The sequence below is a fragment of the Leucopleurus acutus genome (assembly GCF_964270905.1).
Source record: "Leucopleurus acutus genome assembly, chromosome: 13".
Lineage (NCBI taxonomy): Eukaryota > Metazoa > Chordata > Mammalia > Artiodactyla > Delphinidae > Leucopleurus > Leucopleurus acutus.
Window position 1 is genome coordinate 55,559,724 of NC_139155.1, and position 17,068 is coordinate 55,576,791.

Here is a 17,068-nt window from a genome sequence, read left to right on the forward strand (position 1 = left end):
ATTTTTTTTTCCCTCTCAGGAAATGCATCTTTCCAATTCTTCCTTCTTTCACCCTGAGCTGGCAAAAAAGCTTTCGTAATCAATTTCCTATTTTAAAATTTCAGTGGAAATTTTAGTTTCCTTTAGGAACTTAAAAAATTTTCCTGATTAAAATGTTAACAATCAACATTATTTATGAAATAGGAACACACAAAATGTTGGATTCCTTCCGCTATAAATATAGCACAAACGTTATCAGAGATGTTAACTCGGCTTCGCTTATGCAACCACACGAGGGCACCACCACCACTTATGTTCCTGTGACCTCATCCTCAACTCCGCAGGCCGGCGAACCCTCTACCTTGGTGGACTCCGGGAACCCTCCCCACGTCCACTCCATGTGGGACTCGGATCTGAGCAGGCTCCCGGCGGGTTTCACCTCCAGCTCTGAGTCGCTCTTAGGACACACCGCCGGGGTGTAGGGGCTGCAAACACAGGACAAAGAAATGTGATGACTCTTAACAAGTCAGGAACCTCATTCTTGCCAAGCTCAAGAGATGAAAAGAAATATAAGTTTGAATAGATCTATTTCACCCACAGATATAAAGGCTACCTTTCCACTTGAGCTCTTTAATAATAATAAAAACAATGCCAACTAGCATTTATTGTGGACTTCCCGGGTCCTCAATAATATGTATTATCCCACTTGATTCTCACAAGAAATCAATGAGAAAGGTAATTTATAGCAGAGAAAATGCATGGCAAGATGGGTTAACATAATACAGAGAGAAACTGGATTTGAACACAAAGTGTGACTGTACGTTTCTTCACAGTATTAACCACAGTTACAGTTAGTAGTTGACACGAAAAAGAATTGTAGAGGGTCAAATTCTATGCTGATGATACAGGTCTACACTGGCCAACTCTGAGAATAAGTCAGATCAAGTTTAGGAACAAAATAATTATTGAGGGGAAAGGTCTATATTTATGTTAAAAGCACACATTCAGTTCCTCTTCTGTGTGAGAGACGTGGAAATATCATCAAGTTGAATAACAGAAAAGCTATCAGTATATCCTTCCTTTAAGAAATGGAGAAATTTCAAGAACACTTACGTGTCTAAGGGGGACCAGTCCCCATCAGATAAGGGGTAGTGGTCTCCAGAATGGAAAAGCAGAGGCTCCTTGTAGTCGTCCTCCTTTAAGGAAGCATTTGAAGATCCTCTGTGAAGGGGTGGGGGGGGGGTGGGGGGGGAGAGAGACAAAACAATGACATCTATGTCAGCTTTAAAATATCCCCCAATTCTCACTGACACACTGTTCTAAGTTATACAAATGAAGAAAGTCAAATGATTAATAACTAACTCTCTTAAAAGGAAAATATGAAGGAGAAGAGGGTTCACTGTTGCTACACACCGGACACCACTGCAATCACCATTTAAACATGGGATAAACAGGAGGAACAGAAAAGAAGGTGGGATTAAAAACTCCTTTTTACATCTGTTAGGGGTGTCTGATTCAGAGCCTACCAGAAGAAAACTAAGGCTTTACATATATTGCGTCCAATTCTTACAAATCTGAAGTAGTAAAGTCTTATTTTAGGTATTAGGTAATCAAGGATCTACGGGAGTTTAGTAATTTGCCCAAAGTAAAAAAGCTCCCAAGTAGTTGGATTCCCAACAACAAGCCCTTGTTCTTTTCCACTACACTCTCCTGCACATTACAGAAAATGTAAGCAAGCAAACAACTGAAGACAAGAGCTATGGCTCAAAACCACCCGAAAGACTCTTAAAAACCCAGAACTTATTTTCTTCTTGGTTGGGCCCAAGCATTACTTGAGAACTTTCTCTTAGAATCTACGTGATGTAGGGATGCGAGGAAGATGACATCGAAGTATGATAAATGCTTTCAAAATTCATTCACAGACCTTGGAACTGTAGGAGACTTAACTAATGCTAGTAAGGTTTTAATTAATTTACCCTTTGTTTTTCTTGAATTTGCAAAATTAATATAACTACCTTGCCATATAACCTTGAAAACACCCCTCAGAAGCACTGTGGGCCCCAGTTTTTCATCTTTAAGTTGGAAATTTTTCTCTTGTCCCGTCTATTTGATGAGAGTCGATGTGAGATTTATGTGGTGTGTCGTGGTGAAAGCCCTGAAAAGTATACAGAAAAGTAGGAAAAACAACTCTGAAAAGTGTAAAACACTATATAAAGCAAATTTAAGAGCTTCTTACAGAAAATTCAATGTTCTACCAGGACAGATGTAAGATGTGAAATGATGAGACGGTCTATCGCTTAATCTGCTAGACTAAAAATAGGGATAGAAACCATTTTATTAATTTGTATTATTTCTTTTCTCTCTTTACACCTTCATTTAACATGCTCTGATTTACCACTAACTCTGACACGTAACTATTTTTCCAAGTAGCTGCATTTCCTAATTTAAGGTCTACCTAACCCTAATCTTCTTTCTCTCAGATTAAGCTCTGGCATACCACCTCATTCAAGGGGAAAGATACATATACTTGAAAAAGGCTGAAATCCAGGTAAAAATACTCCATATCTTAAAAGAGGAAATTCAAATGGTATAGAAGCAAAAAGGGAAAACTGGATGCTACGAACAGTCCTTCTTTGCCAAATCTGAAAGGATAGTACAGCTTGGCCCACTACTATTCATATATTTGAAAGTGGTTTGAAAAGAGCAACGTAAATGCCGTAGAAAATTTTTTACTAAACATATTTTGTTTTGGGAACGTATTTCACCACAGTATATAAGGTAAGCCAAGAAGAATACAGCAAAGCAAACTGGATTTAATAAAATATTGAAAAAAAGAGAGAGAGAGAGACCAGGCACCATTTAAGAATTTACAAGCCCAGGAAGGCAGGACATGGTCTTCTCTGGGCGGATCCGGACAAAAATAGAGCCCATTAGCTTAGACCCATCAGAGTGATAGAAAAGGTTGCTGACGCTGAGGCTCCTTTCCTTCCTGTGACTCACTGAAAACCTGCCAGGCACGTTCAAAACGGCACACGTGGCTGAGGACAGGCAGCCAGCGAGGCCAAGCACGACGGGGTCACTTTAAGTATGTGACACGAGGATGTAATAAGGGAGAGTATAGATTAGAACGTGGAGAAATAGTGTGAACACTGACTCTATTTGCGTTGAAACACAGGACAAATAGCTGCATTAACGGTGAACAGCAGAGGATCCGCGGCCGAGCACATGGTCTAAGGCTGGGTCAGGGTGGTTGGCGGAGGTTCAGCTGAAGTTCGTGAGAAGTGTGTCTAGAGCACTTCAGCCTTCACAGACGCCCCAGCACCGCGACTCCAAGCTCAGCTTCATTTTTTAAGACGATTATTTTTCTCATTCAAAAGCCAGAAATTACATGATGTATACAACTATCAAAATTCACTGAACTGCACACTTAGATCCATGAATATTATTGTATGTAAGTTACACCTCAGTTTTTAAAGAACGGGGACAAAAACCAAGACAAAGTCAAAATCCGGAGCCTGAATTATTTACGTGGGATAAATCAGAAGGACTAGATAAGTTTTAGTCTACATAGCTGGCAGCAAGTACGTAAGAGATAAAGCGGGCTGCTAACTACCGCGACCGAAGTTCACCACCGTCAACACAGCGCTGACCCTCACCCTCAGTGTCCGATCAATCGATCTCACTGTGACCAATGATCCAAGTTTGCTTTAGGATACAGGACACTTCCCACAAGATACCTCACGACAGGGCAGAAGAGAGCTGGGCAACGTGTCTCCTGGATCAGAACGATGGGGAGGGGAACCCGCGGTCCCAGGCCCCTGCCACTCGGCCCCCAGATCTAACTCTCTAAGTGTGTCTGCTCTGGTGGATTAGAAGTAGAGATTCCTTTCTGACGGCATAGTTGTAACCCTCCATTGCGGTTACTGCATTTCCAGCGGCTGAGTGTTTTATATGTTTGCACTCAAGACTGTGATATAGCATCATCCCACGTGAAAAGTCTCCTCCTTCCCAGAGGCTACAAGTGCCCAGGTGCACTGTTTTTAATACATATACATGTGTACATCCATCCATCCGTCCTCTGGAATGACGGACAAGGCTTCCACGCTACACTCAAGCCAGAAGCCCACCTTCAGGAGGGGAGACCCATCAGGCACAGCTCCCACAAAGCCCTGTGTGGGTTAGACCTCTCCAGCTCCCACAAAGGGGTTTCCTCTGGCTGCACAACACCAACCTGCTTCCAAGAGTAGTTTCATCTTTCTGCTGCCTCCTTCAAGGAGCCTAAATTAACCTTAATTCTATTATCAATGACATTCTTGAAAAGTAAGGAGTTTAAATAGAATGTTATTTATCAAGTTTAGGTAACTTCTCTGAAAACAAAGTTTAGGTAACTTCTCTGAAAACAGAACTTCTTTCCTACCCAGTAGGGGCTGAGGAGGGGAAGGTATTTAAAAGCTACAAATTCCCCAAATCCCCATAATCTGTGGATCTCGTAACTGCAAAAGCAGTTGATTTCCTAATCTTTTTCTCTCAGACTCTTTAATGTGCTCTTTAACATGCTGTTAATACTTTTGACCCTGAATATCTTCCTCCAAATTTCCAATTATAGAATCTGCATGCTGAGCGGGAAGGGGTCTGGCAAGCCGTGCAGTTCAGTCCTCGGATTTCACAGACTAAGAAACGGAGGCCAGAGTGACCACAATCGGACGTGTAACGGCCCCGTCCTCTCCCTTATCAGCTCAGCGTGAATTTCAGGCCGACACCTGCACGACCGTTACATTTTGTCTTGCATTTGTCGCTGCGGACCAGACCAGCACTCCTACAGATTGGGTTGATAGAGCCTTCCGTACAATCTGGAAAAGGAAGGCATGCACTAATACTTCTGCAGTGCATTCACTTACAAAATTCCTTTAGAACAATGACTTGTGCACTTAGCACGTGACTCTGCATGTTTTAGAAATGTTTCACCTTCCTAAATTGAAGCTGCGGGTTGTTTAGGAGTTCTAAACGTTGCTCTATTATAACAAAGGACACATGTCAACAGCCCTTTATAGAGGCAAAACGTTACTTCAGCGTCTTTTCTGGTAGATCCTGGAAGTTTTAGTTAGCAAAAATATTTTCAGGAATTAAGGTGCCTAAGGGAGTATTACAGTGCTATCCCAAATAAAATTTCCAGGTGCGTGTATTTCAAGTTTTTCTCAAAAGAACATGTTTCCTGCCTACCTACACATTATAAATAAGCCAAAACTTTTAAAGGAGCTGTTTACATTCTCCTTGTAGTTCACCGTTTTGTTCTGTTTTCTTTTGGGGGGGTAGTGCCGCACAGCATGTGGGGTCTCAGTTCCCTGACCAGGGACCCAACCCTGCCCCCTGCAGTGGACACGCGGAGTCCTAACCACTGGACCACCAGGGGAGTCCCTACACTCTTCTTAATAGCACTGAAATCAAGGAATGGAAGATCTGAAAGGGTCTCTTAGTTTGTATTCCTAGGGAAGCAAAGGAGAAAGAACCCTTAAAAAATTGAAAGCAGGAAGAAAAGGATGGGAAGAGTGCCTTTTTAAGAAATTGTGGGACTTCCCTGGTGGCGCAGTGGTTAAGAATCTGCCTGCCAATGCAGGGGACACGGGTTCGAGCCCTGGTCCGTGAGGATCCCACATGCCGCGGAGCAACTAAGCCCACGCGCCACGGCTGCTGAACCTGTGCTCTAGAGCCTGCAAGCCACAACTACTGAAGCCCGCGCGTCTACAGCCCGTGCTCTGCAACGAGAAGCCACCACAATGAGAAGCTTGCGCACCACAACGAAGAGTAGCCCCTGCTCGCCGCCAACTGGAGAAAGCCCGAGCGCGGCAACAAAGACCCAATGAGGCCATAAATGAATGAATAAGAAAAAAACATATATTAAAAAAAAAGAAACTGTGGAACTTTTCTTTATTAGCTTAAAATTCTTTTGGGAATCAGTGATATAAAAGTAGAGTTCAGAACTTTTAAAATTAAGCTCTTCCCACCTAGTGTTTTGATTCTGAAAAAAAAAAAAGGCACACAAATTTGTTACTGCAGACTAAAGTTCTGTATGTACAAATGGTTTACACTGCTCTGCAGAGTCTAAAGTACTGTTCCACTACGGCCTTCTGTTGTCTGGTTCTAACAAGAATTCTGCCTTCGATCAGAACAGAAACCCAGGTCTCATACGTTCATTGCGGGGGCAGTGAGTCACCATGTGACAGCTGATGAGTAGGAAAAATTTCACCTGTGAAAGATTATTATTAAATGTAGGAATCTGCTCTGGGATTTACAATCCAGATTTCAAAGTTTTAGAAAACAAGTTAACAGTTTTGCCAAAAAGGGATTATTCTACTACCTTATTCACTAACAGCATAATTATAACAACAACATATTAGTAAGTTTTTTTCTTGACTTGACTATTTAAAATAAAAGCTTAGTAAATAAAACACTAGACGTCAAGGTAGAGTGTATGCTTGGTATACATTTGGTTACCTCCCCTCTTCTCCATGATGAAGAGAACCTGAACAGCAGTAACCTTCCCAGCAAGGGGGGCATGAGCTCTCCTTCCAGCAGCCGAGGTGAGAGCATACAGTGACAGCGTCGACCCCGTAAGGCCACCCTCCCTGCACCCCAATTCAATCAGGGTGTGGACATTCAGGATCACTTGTCCAGCAGTCACCAAGGGAAAGAACCACCCTGCTGCCACACCCATGGTCCGTCCAGCGCCGGGGCCGCCACCCAGCGGAACGGGGGAAGAGTCTTATGAAAGTCGAGTACCGAATGAAAAAGTACATAGTTTACCCCAAACTGTTACGTTTTAAACCCCAGACTGCACTGACTTGAAAACTGTCATCTATTTTGAGTTCTTCTACTGAGCTGGTAAATAACAGTGATCAAGATTTCTCACTTCAAAACAAAAACAAAACCCTCCTTCCCCCTCAGCTTACTAGGATGTTGATGATAAACTCAAAACCACCACCTTGAATTCAGGAACAGACAGACAGAGCACCAACAGCAGGGTAGGGAAACACCCCCGGCGTCCCACCTGCCCGCCAGGCACTAGGTTCAGATCTTCTATGTGACGTATGATTTCCTTGGCTTTTGGAAACTTACTGGGTAAAATGAGACACAATGCCGGTCGGCTTGAAGCGATATTTTAGTGCCACAGCAAGGTGTCTGACAGCACATTTTGTACAGTTGCAGAAAGGAAAAAAGAAAATGCCTCTCCCACTTATTCCGCGATAAACTGCCAACAGGGGAAAAACAAGTCCAAACCTCAGACTGCAGACCCGGGGAGAAGCACCAGCACCGGCTGCAGCCGAGCTCCGCCCACAGCACATGCGCAAGGAGACCCCCACCCCCACCCCCAGCCTACCTTGCCGACTGGGCCGCCGCGTCATCATCTGAGCTCAGCTCCACACCCACGGCGTCTTCTGCAGAAGGGGAAGCGGCCTGCTCGTCCTTCTTACTGTCCTGTTTGCATTTCTTCCTCCTTCGTTTTTTCTTTTTCACAGAACTGGGGGTGAAAACTGTCTCTGTTTCCAGAACGTGGGAGACGTCTGAACTCTGTGATGGTCTTTCACTTCCACCTGGTTTCACCAAAGGGGGGTCAATATCTGTAAAGAACTGATCTTCAGTAGGGATGGGTGAGGTGGCGAGGTAAGCAGGAAGCTCTTCCTTCAAGAGAATACGGAGAAAGAAAAGTTGTCAGTGACCAACAGTACAGTGCATCAGAACCACCACCATTTTTGGTGGCTCTAAATTTCACAGCGGTAGAAAGAATACCTACCTAGTTCCCAAAGGTAAGAATGTCACACTGAGCTCAGGCACTGCCCACCCCACCTAGATAGGCCTCCACCCCCCTGCAGGGCTTAGCGTCAGCTCATGCGGGTCCACGTCGCTGAGCACAGTGGAGGAATCGACGTGCCGAGTCAGCACGGAGCACGTGGAAGCTCAGCCAATGCACGTGCTGCAGGGGTGGATGAGCTCGATGTCCATCGGCGCGAGCACGGTTCAGGGAACGGCGTTGTGGTACACCCACACTAGGGACTACCGTGCAGCTAGTTAAAGGACAAAGTTCCACCCAGAGCTCTGACTTGGCAGGGGTGCTGATGACATACAGTTAAGTGACGACAGTGAGAGAAACAAAAGGTCAGTAACTGGAAGTCAGGTGCGTTCGGGTAATGTTTATCCCCATTTAAACTGTGACCCCTGGAGAGAGGGACTTTTCTTCATACTCTGTAGCAGAGAGCAGTAATTCCAGGGTTGTTGAACGAATTAAATTTTTTAATTTGTAAAGAAAAGCACATTATACTAAAGAAAATCTGGTCAACTTGGTCATACATGGAATAGGGAAAAAAAAGGCTGGAAAGCTGACACTCTCCACGTTGACCTTGCTAAGCATAGTTTTAAACGGAATCATGAGAACTGATGTGAGAAGCAGGCAACAGACCCTCAGGAACCTAGTCCTCTCACTGACTGCATCTGCTGATTTATTCGGAGCCTAACCAGTGTGACAGGTTACATCAAAAGTGTTTTACTCTTATGATAACTCACTTACTGTTTCCTTCTGCCTTTTGCCTCTGTCTCTGATGAGGAAAATTTTTCTCTAGGCCAAGTAAATGCAAATAACGTAATATAAAAACAAGTAATTAAGATACTAGGAAGAATATTGGTCTGGTAGGTTCCCCTTCATAAACACTGTTTCTTTGCTGTTTACAGAACAGTACTGACACAGCTGGCTTCCAGGCTAAAGTAAAAACTGGTAAACGATCTCATTCTGCTATTGTTTATCTTTTCTTTGTGAATTTATGACATCGAACTGGCAGTTCATCTTCAAAACCAAAAAAGTAGCTCCGTGCCCTTAACAACTTGAAGCTTATTGTTTTTGCTGAGATTTTATTCTTTATGATGAAAGATTAACAATGGCTTCTAAGAAGCTGCTTTTTTTTTTTTTACTTTTTAAAAAAATGTATTTGTTTTATTTATTTAGTTTTGGCTGCGTTGGGTCTCTGTCGCTGCACGTGGGCTTTCTCTAGTTGCGGTGCGCGGGCTTCCTCAATGCGGCAGCTTCTCTTGTTGAGGAGCACGGTCTCTAGGCACGCGGGCTTCAGTAGTTGCGGCACGCAGGCTCAGTAGTTGTGGCTCGTGGGCTGTAGAGCGCAGGCTCGGTAGTTGTGGCGCACGGGCTTAGTTGCTCCGCGGCATGTGGGACCTTCCCGGACCAGGGATCGAACCCGTGTCCCCTGCACTGGCAGGCGGATTCTCAACCACTGCGCCCCCAGGGAAGTCCCCTTGTAAGAAGTTTTATAAAGATCCATTTTAAATCAATCAAGAACAGCTCAGGAACATTCACATCAGTGGATACGTGAGGGGAGTGGGGCAAATCGCGCTCCCTTGCTGAAGGAGGCCAAACGTGCAATAATCATTCATAAAGGGCAGAGGCCAATTAATTTAAATCTCTTGAGACTTTAATAAACTAATGCACCTGACTCTTCAAGGTTTGGGATGTAATGTCCCCAACGAAAACGTCAAAACACGTTTCCCAAATTTAAAGGTCACACGTGTACACACGCAGACACGGCCTGAAGAGATACGCCGTGATTATTCAGGTGGAACTGAGTGTATTCAGGCCAAGGTGTAAACTGTACAGACACCCCTTAATGAAGTCACTGGAAGCTCACGAGAGGGGTAAGTGCCAAGGCCTTCAGCACACCCTGCAGCCTGGAACTCGTGCGGGGAAACTTCCTGCCCCTCCAGCTCCTTTCTGACAGCCGAGTTCTTCAACCTAAAACTAAAGCTTGTCTAACCAGCAACAATCGTCCACACAGCTCACCATGAAAGCTAAACGTTCTGCTCTGGGATGTGCACCGTGGGCCTGACACAACGTGTGAAGTGGATGTGACCCACCAGGACTTACATATTCCTCTTCGGTCTCCTCCACAAAGAAAGCCTCCCCGTTGTCACCCAATTTCATGTGAAGATCCACTGCATCGCCATTGATTTCTATGTCGATCTACGAGGAGAGACAAAGTGTGACTTGGCGTTAAGAGTCTGTCATTCAGGCTCCACTAAGCCTAGACTCTGGACTCTCAGGCCAAACGTAGTACTGAGGCTCCCAGGGTGACGGCCCCAGAGAGACCCCACCTCCTGCCCCACGTCCCACCCTTACACCACCAGACTGAAAGTAAACGTCCCATCACCTACTTTCATGACAAATTTTTAAAATATATTTAATTTCTCAAATGTCATAAAATGGGGGAAATGTCATCGTCAACACACACTTGAGCCCCTCTGGAGGTTACAGCACAGCCAGGCCTCACCGTGCGAGGCTCAGATCAGCAGAAATCTCAGTTACCACAGTATGCTGACTGCGTAACTGCAGGAGAGGCACACGTTTCACCACCAGCTCTTCCATCCACAGGTCACCACAGCCGTCCTGCGGTGTCCGCAGGGGGTTGGCTCCAGGACCCTCCTCAGATACTCAAATCCACTCATGCCCAAGTCCCTTACATATAAAAGGGTGTAGCATTTGCATATAACCTCCACACATCCTCCTGTGTACTTTAAATCATCTCTAGATTACTTATAATACCTAATACAACATAAATGTTACGTAAATACTTGCCAGCATGCAGCAAATTCAAGTTTTGCTTTGGGAATTTCCTGGAAAAATTTTTTTCCAAATATTTTTGATCCGAGGTGGGGTGAATCCTTGGATGCAGAACCCATGGATACAGAAGAGCGACTGCACGTACATAAGAGATGCCCATCACGATCAGTAACTCATCACGTCACTTTTTCAAAGTCTGTCGGTGACCAGTCCCAGCATAGCTGTTACTCAGCTCAGACACAGGCGGCAAAGCATGTGGTTGTGTTGCCTCCTGGTCTCCCAGTGGTAAAGCCAGTTGACATTTTATAAAATGGATAATTGAAAGAGGCAACTGGCCGAGATCAGAGAGCAGTAAACAAACAAACAGTACTAGTGCTGGAAGTAAAATCAAACCGAACATCAGCAGTTACAGAAGAAAGAGCCGACCTTGCGAACAGGAGCCTCAGGATGAGCTGCCAGAGGAACCTGGAGGTGAGTTTATAGCAGAAAGGAGGAACATGGCTGAGACAAAAGGATGAAGACCCACAGGAAGGGACACAGGCAGAAACCTGCAGGTTGAAGCAACTCCCAGAGATACTTCATGACATGGGAATTTCAAAGGATGAAAAGCTAGAAGCTGATGTAGACTTAGAAAGGAGTAGGACAATTTACCAAGACAAAGAAAAGATGCTTGTTCCATAGCGTGTTACATCAAGAAGGTAAGCCCTGTTCAAACTACTCCTGACGAGTTTTTTACAAAGAAATTTAGTTCTCATTGTTTCTAATGTTTTAAATTGCAGTGCACCAAACACTATTTTACTATTTTTCATTTTCTTATATATTTATAACTGACAGTAGGAGTTTTTAAAAGTTTTGACCAAAGCTTACAGAGGTCGTGGAAGAATCCTAATTTCCCTCATCGACTAAGCTTCCTTTTGCAGGGTTTCAGCTTGCCCATTTTTATGGTCTGCACTACTATGCAAAGTGAGGAATGTTTGTTTTTATACACACACACACACACACACATATACATATATATATATACACATACACACATATATATCAGGTACTACCATATCACTTAAAAATAATGTAACTGCTTATCTGTAAGCTGTGAATAAATACTCTTAAATATTTTACAAAAATAAATACCAACTTTCAAAACTCTTACGGATAACTTGTAAACTCTGGTTTTAGACTGTTCAGGGGATATAAAGATGAACACACAAAGGCATAATATAGACAGAAGTAGAACAGTCCATAACCTCAGTGTCTTTAGCTCTGCATGGCCCTCGTGGTGCGAACAACTGTAGAGTCTGCTGGGTATGTCCCAAGGAAGACCAACGACTGCTTCTGACCAGAGACTGAGCCCTGGTTCACATCCAGTCATGGAAGGCAGCTCCATCTTCCCAGGAGCCACGGAATGATGGGATAAGTAACATCATATTAAAAAATATTAGTTGACATATGCTGTCAATGCTTGTTTTGAAAATTCTACGTATGAATAACATAACCACACTGAAGGGAAGAAGAAGAAAACTAAGTAACTTTGAAAAACGGTATGTTGACTACAGAATTCTAAGTCCGAAGACAAAAAGAACTATAAACAAATACTGTACTGTAGTTAGTAATTTTTTTTTAATCACAGACATGGGTCAGCAATTCTGAAACTACTTTATGTGTATTCTAGTACTGAACAAATACGTAAATATACTGTAGATAACGAGAAGCATGTTTCTCACTGTCAGAGAAAGAAGCTACAGATATGGAGACGAGGAAGAACCCTGTGGCGATCGGCTGGAGAGGGAGGAATCACTGTGAACTCCCGATTTTCACAGACGGACGCAGATGCAGGTGTGGGCACGTGTATGTACATACATACATGGACTTTCTAGCTCTGCTGGCTGAGAGGGCCTACAAGCAATTATACCCTCAGGCTAATGAGCACACCCAGTGACCACGTCTTTGTTTCCAGATACTGTTCTCCAGTAACAGGAACCAAGGCTCCTTGGAGAAATAAAAATAATTCTGGGGCCGAGGCAGGGAAAATAGAGTCTCCTGGAATATCTTATGGTGCCAGAGAGTAAGGAAGTGCTCAAAAAATGATGGGAGCGTTTCGAAAGGACTCAACTGGAAGGGGCGTCCAACAGCCAAATCTGGGACAATCTTAGCAACTACAGAAATAATGACTATAACCCACAGGGTAAAATTAATATCCATGAGTCCATACTGATCTAATTAAATAACTGAATAATTAAGTAGATAAGAGAAGAAAAGCTCTTTGACAAAGTACAATTTCAATTAATAATTGGAGCAGGAAGAATGGAAATAGAAAGTCACCATTTGGGAAACACCACAGCAATAGCCGCTGCAAAGTCCACCGTGTAAAAGCTAAAATTCATGGTGGAAGCACGACAAGAAACAGGGTATGCGCACAGTCTCAAAGCTTCTTCCCACAGGTAAACTCACAGCCAAGAAACCTCGCAGACACCATTCAGCAAGTGATCAGAGTTAACATCACCAGTAAGGAGACAGCAGCAGGGCGGGGCTCCTCAGCGGAGGCACCAGGAAGGGCACACCCCCGCGCGGCGTTATTCTCACCAAAAGGAGAAAACACCGGACAAATTCACACTGAGGGACAATCTACACTGTAACTGTGCTGTACTCTTCAGAAGTCAAGGTCATATGGAAAGACCTTGACGGAAGTCAAGGTCATATGCCAGAGAAGACAGGGTGAGAGCAACACGGGATCCCGAAACAGAAGACAGTAGTGGAAAAACTGGTGAAATCGTAATAAGGTCTTTTGCTAATGGTTTATACTGATGTTAATTTCCTGGTTCTGATACAATATTGTAACTATGGTTTTGTGAAACGTGAACATTAGGGGAAGAGGTTGGGTGAAGGATTATGGAAACTTTTAAAACTGCATTTGCAATTTGTCTGTACATCTAAAATTAACATAAGCTAAAAAAATGTGAAAATCATAAAAAACAAAGACTGAGGAACTGTCACGGAGTGGAGGAGACTAAGAAGACAGGACAACGAAACACTCCGTATCTTGATGGTGGTGATGGTTTCATGGGTGCACACACATGTTTAAACTTACCAAATATATCCTTTGAATATGTGCAGTTTATTGTGTGTTAATTATAAAATAAAGCTGTAAAAAAAAAAGGATAACACTATAAAAGGAAATCAGAAAAACAGGCAACTAAGAATTGAATACAAAATAAGTTTAAAATCCTATACTAAAAAATCCCTATGTAATTTCAGAAATGTTAATAAAATGATTATTTTACAAAAAACTCATTTTTCTTCTACTTTTTAAAAGAAAGGGCTGCATGAAGCAGTTTCCATAGGACAAACACTAACCCTAACTCATATCCCAGCCAGCCTTCTTAGTGCTTTTTATTACTGGGAACATTTACTGCTAAAAAAGTTGCGTATGGCATGAACTCCTAACTCTTCTAAAACAAAGTACTGCCAGAAATTCCCAGGCTGAAGAAAAACACGCTTTCAGATAAGTGTTTAAGCTTTTTCTTCATAATAAACTAGTTGAAGTCACATAGCATCTCGCGTCATCTAAGGTTTCTAAAGCAGCTGTAATAATAGCAGCTTCTTCCACAATCATAGGAAGAATGTTTCTAACTGAAAAAGTTATGTGGGAACAGAAAAAGTAATGAAAAAAATTTTTTTTCTGGACTATAGGCAAGAAGATAGGGAAAAACTAAATTCATCCTGTAATGCCAGATTTCAAGTTTCTCAGGATGACTTAATTACATTTTTTCAACTAGAAGTTAGACATATAAAATAATTTAAATAGCCATGTTCGTTGACTTGCTGTTATATAAAATTTTAGAGTTAAACAGTACAAATGAAATATTTAAAGTTATTTTATCTTTAATAAAAAATAAAAGATTCAAACTAATATCGTCCTTCAAAATTTTCACCTCTGCAGGTTACCCATTTATCTAATGTAGCTGGGAAAACGGAATGACGCTTCTTTAGGATGCAAATTCAAAGTCTGTTTTAAAACTATTTTAGAAAAGTTAACCCTTTGGTTTATATTTATAGCCCGTATTTTTAGGGATCAAATACGACATTTCTTAATACGACTACTTTAGTCTCTTGATTTGACTCTAAATGGAGTTTGGTTCTCTCCAAAAATTAAACCTAATATCAAATTGTGCCAATACGGAGCATACTTAAAGGAATGTGTATGCCATGAGTTCTTTAGGTCGCAAAGGAAAAACACTAAAAATATTCTGAGATGGCACCAAGCTGGAATAAATGCTTCCCGAGGTGACGACTGTAAAGAGGACACTCATTTTGATGTTGCTACTTCTGGTAAACTGGTTTCTAAAACACTCATTTCCATATAGTCATACTTCCTACACTGTGCCTTAATCTTGCTCAACATATGTGACAGATGTTGAAACAGAACTGATTTTGAGAAATGCTGGCTGCAGCAGACACTCGTCTTGGCAGGCCATCCTTTGGGTAAGAATGTCTCTGGTCTCCTTTGGGGATCTAGTCTCCTCTATTCCAGACCATCTATTTCCGGTGCAGCTGCAGAGAGTGGCAGTGGGGCTGCTGCCCAAGCCAGGCCAGTCAGTATATTCCACCCCCACCTGCAGTGACTACTTCCCGAGACACGCGACCCCAGGCTGACAGGGCGGCTAACACTGGTCCTTCTGTAGGCAGGAGACGCTGTCTTCCCTCTGGGAAGTCAGTGGAAGTCAGCCTGAAGATACTGGCAGCCATCTTGCATGAGACAGACAGACACAAAAGGAAGCAGAGCTGAGAGGTGAGGGGAGACAGTCCTGTCAACACCTTCAGAGGCTCTCAGTAAAGCCCTGACTCGTTCAAATACTCGCGTACTTTACTTCCACAAGCCAATTTAATTCCTTTTTTGCCTAAGCTAGTGTGAGGTGGATTTTTGTCATCCACAATGGACACTGTCCTAATACACTGGGTTATTTAACTTTGATAAGTAATTAAATCATCAGTTGTGTTAAATCAACAAAATTAATATCTAAAAATATCAAGTGCAGGTTTACCTTCTGAAGTTCAACTCCTGAGTTATGAAATATACAGGGAGTATTGTGTTCTATCAAACAAGAACATAGCAATGGCAGTGGGAAAATTATTATATTGCATCTTTCTAACCAGAGGTTTTAAGGTGGTTATGATTTCAAGTCCACTTCATAGGTGTCCCCATATTTGAAAACTGGTTTCTTAATTTAAAGTCAATGGACAGCTTTCCCTAATCCAGAATGACCTAAAATAACACCAACCGTTCATCCAAACTGCCAGAGTGTCTCAGGGCAGACATGGTTTTGGTTTTACTGTCACAGGAATGCTATGCTTTGGTTCAAATAGCCGAATTTCCTCCCAAATACATCCTCTGGGTCTCTGGGCTACCAAGGGAAAGAACTTTTCTCTTTTCCTGGGTCTCACTGGATAGACTTCTACTAAAAGTTAAGGGTTTGACAAGATATTGAGCACAATGATTTGCGTAGCCTCATACAGAAACTGTCTACTTTCTTAATTAGAAGCATACAGCATGCAGAAAGAGAGCTCTTATCTGCCCAGTCGCATTTACAGATGCACAAATGCTTATATACATCAGCCTGCGGGTTCCAGTTTGAAGGCTAGAAGACTTATCCAATCTGCTGATCAAAAACCCAGATCATAGATGGGAAAGGGGCGGCGGGGTGGGGAAGGCATGTAAGCCATTTTACAAATAGATCCTGGCACAATTAATGGGACGTTTCAGTGCATAAACAGTTTGTTGCTGATGCTTCCAAAGCAGATACGGTCTAAAGTACTACAGGTTAGTGTTACCAGAAGAAAGAAAAAATTCTGGAGAAGCTAAACTGTGGCTGAACACTGTTTTGCAATGGAAAGTTTCCAACTCACTCAGTACATCACCACTGCTTTTGGTTTCCGAAGTGACTCTGAACAGAGGCCAGATCACACAAGCCCTGCCACCCTGAAACATGGCTCTCCAGTCACTTTCAAAATAACATAAGTTCAATTAAAATAGAGGGAAATGTCTATTTTAAAGAATAAGATCAGGGACTTCCCTGGTGGCCTGGTGGTTAAGAATCCGCCTGCCAATGCAGGGGACACAGGTTCGAGCGCTGGTCTGGGAAGATCCCACATGCCGTGGAGCAACTAAGCCCATGCGCCAGAACTACTGAGTCTGCGCTCTAGAGCCTGCGCGCCACAACTACTGAAACCTGCACGCCACAACTACTGAAGCCTGCGCACCTAGAGTCTGTGCTCTGCAGTAAGAGAAGCCATCGCAATGAGAAGCCTGCACACTGCAACGAAAAATAGCCCCCGCTCGCTGCAACTAGAGAAAGCGCGCGCACAGCACCGAAGGCCCAACGCAGCCAAAAAAAAAAAAAAAAAAAAAGAGAATAGGATCAGCTATGTTATTAGCTGAAATCTGAAAACAGATGTTTTCAACTTAGGACAATGGTCCTCTAA

The 17,068-nt window shown here is 43.0% G+C and overlaps 1 protein-coding gene across 1 annotated transcript in view; it reads right to left on the bottom strand.

Moving 5' to 3' along the window:
- Positions 1–17,068, bottom strand: part of LPIN2 (lipin 2) — a 59,129-nt gene that overhangs the window by 21,272 nt on the left and 20,789 nt on the right. Inside the window, exons 3-6 of the mRNA XM_082853717.1 lie at positions 9,899–9,994; positions 7,355–7,656; positions 1,093–1,200; positions 305–464 (exon numbers count right to left, since the gene is read on the bottom strand). Coding sequence (XP_082709843.1) covers positions 305–464; positions 1,093–1,200; positions 7,355–7,656; positions 9,899–9,994 — 666 coding nt within the window. The remainder of the gene's footprint in view (positions 1–304; positions 465–1,092; positions 1,201–7,354; positions 7,657–9,898; positions 9,995–17,068) is intronic.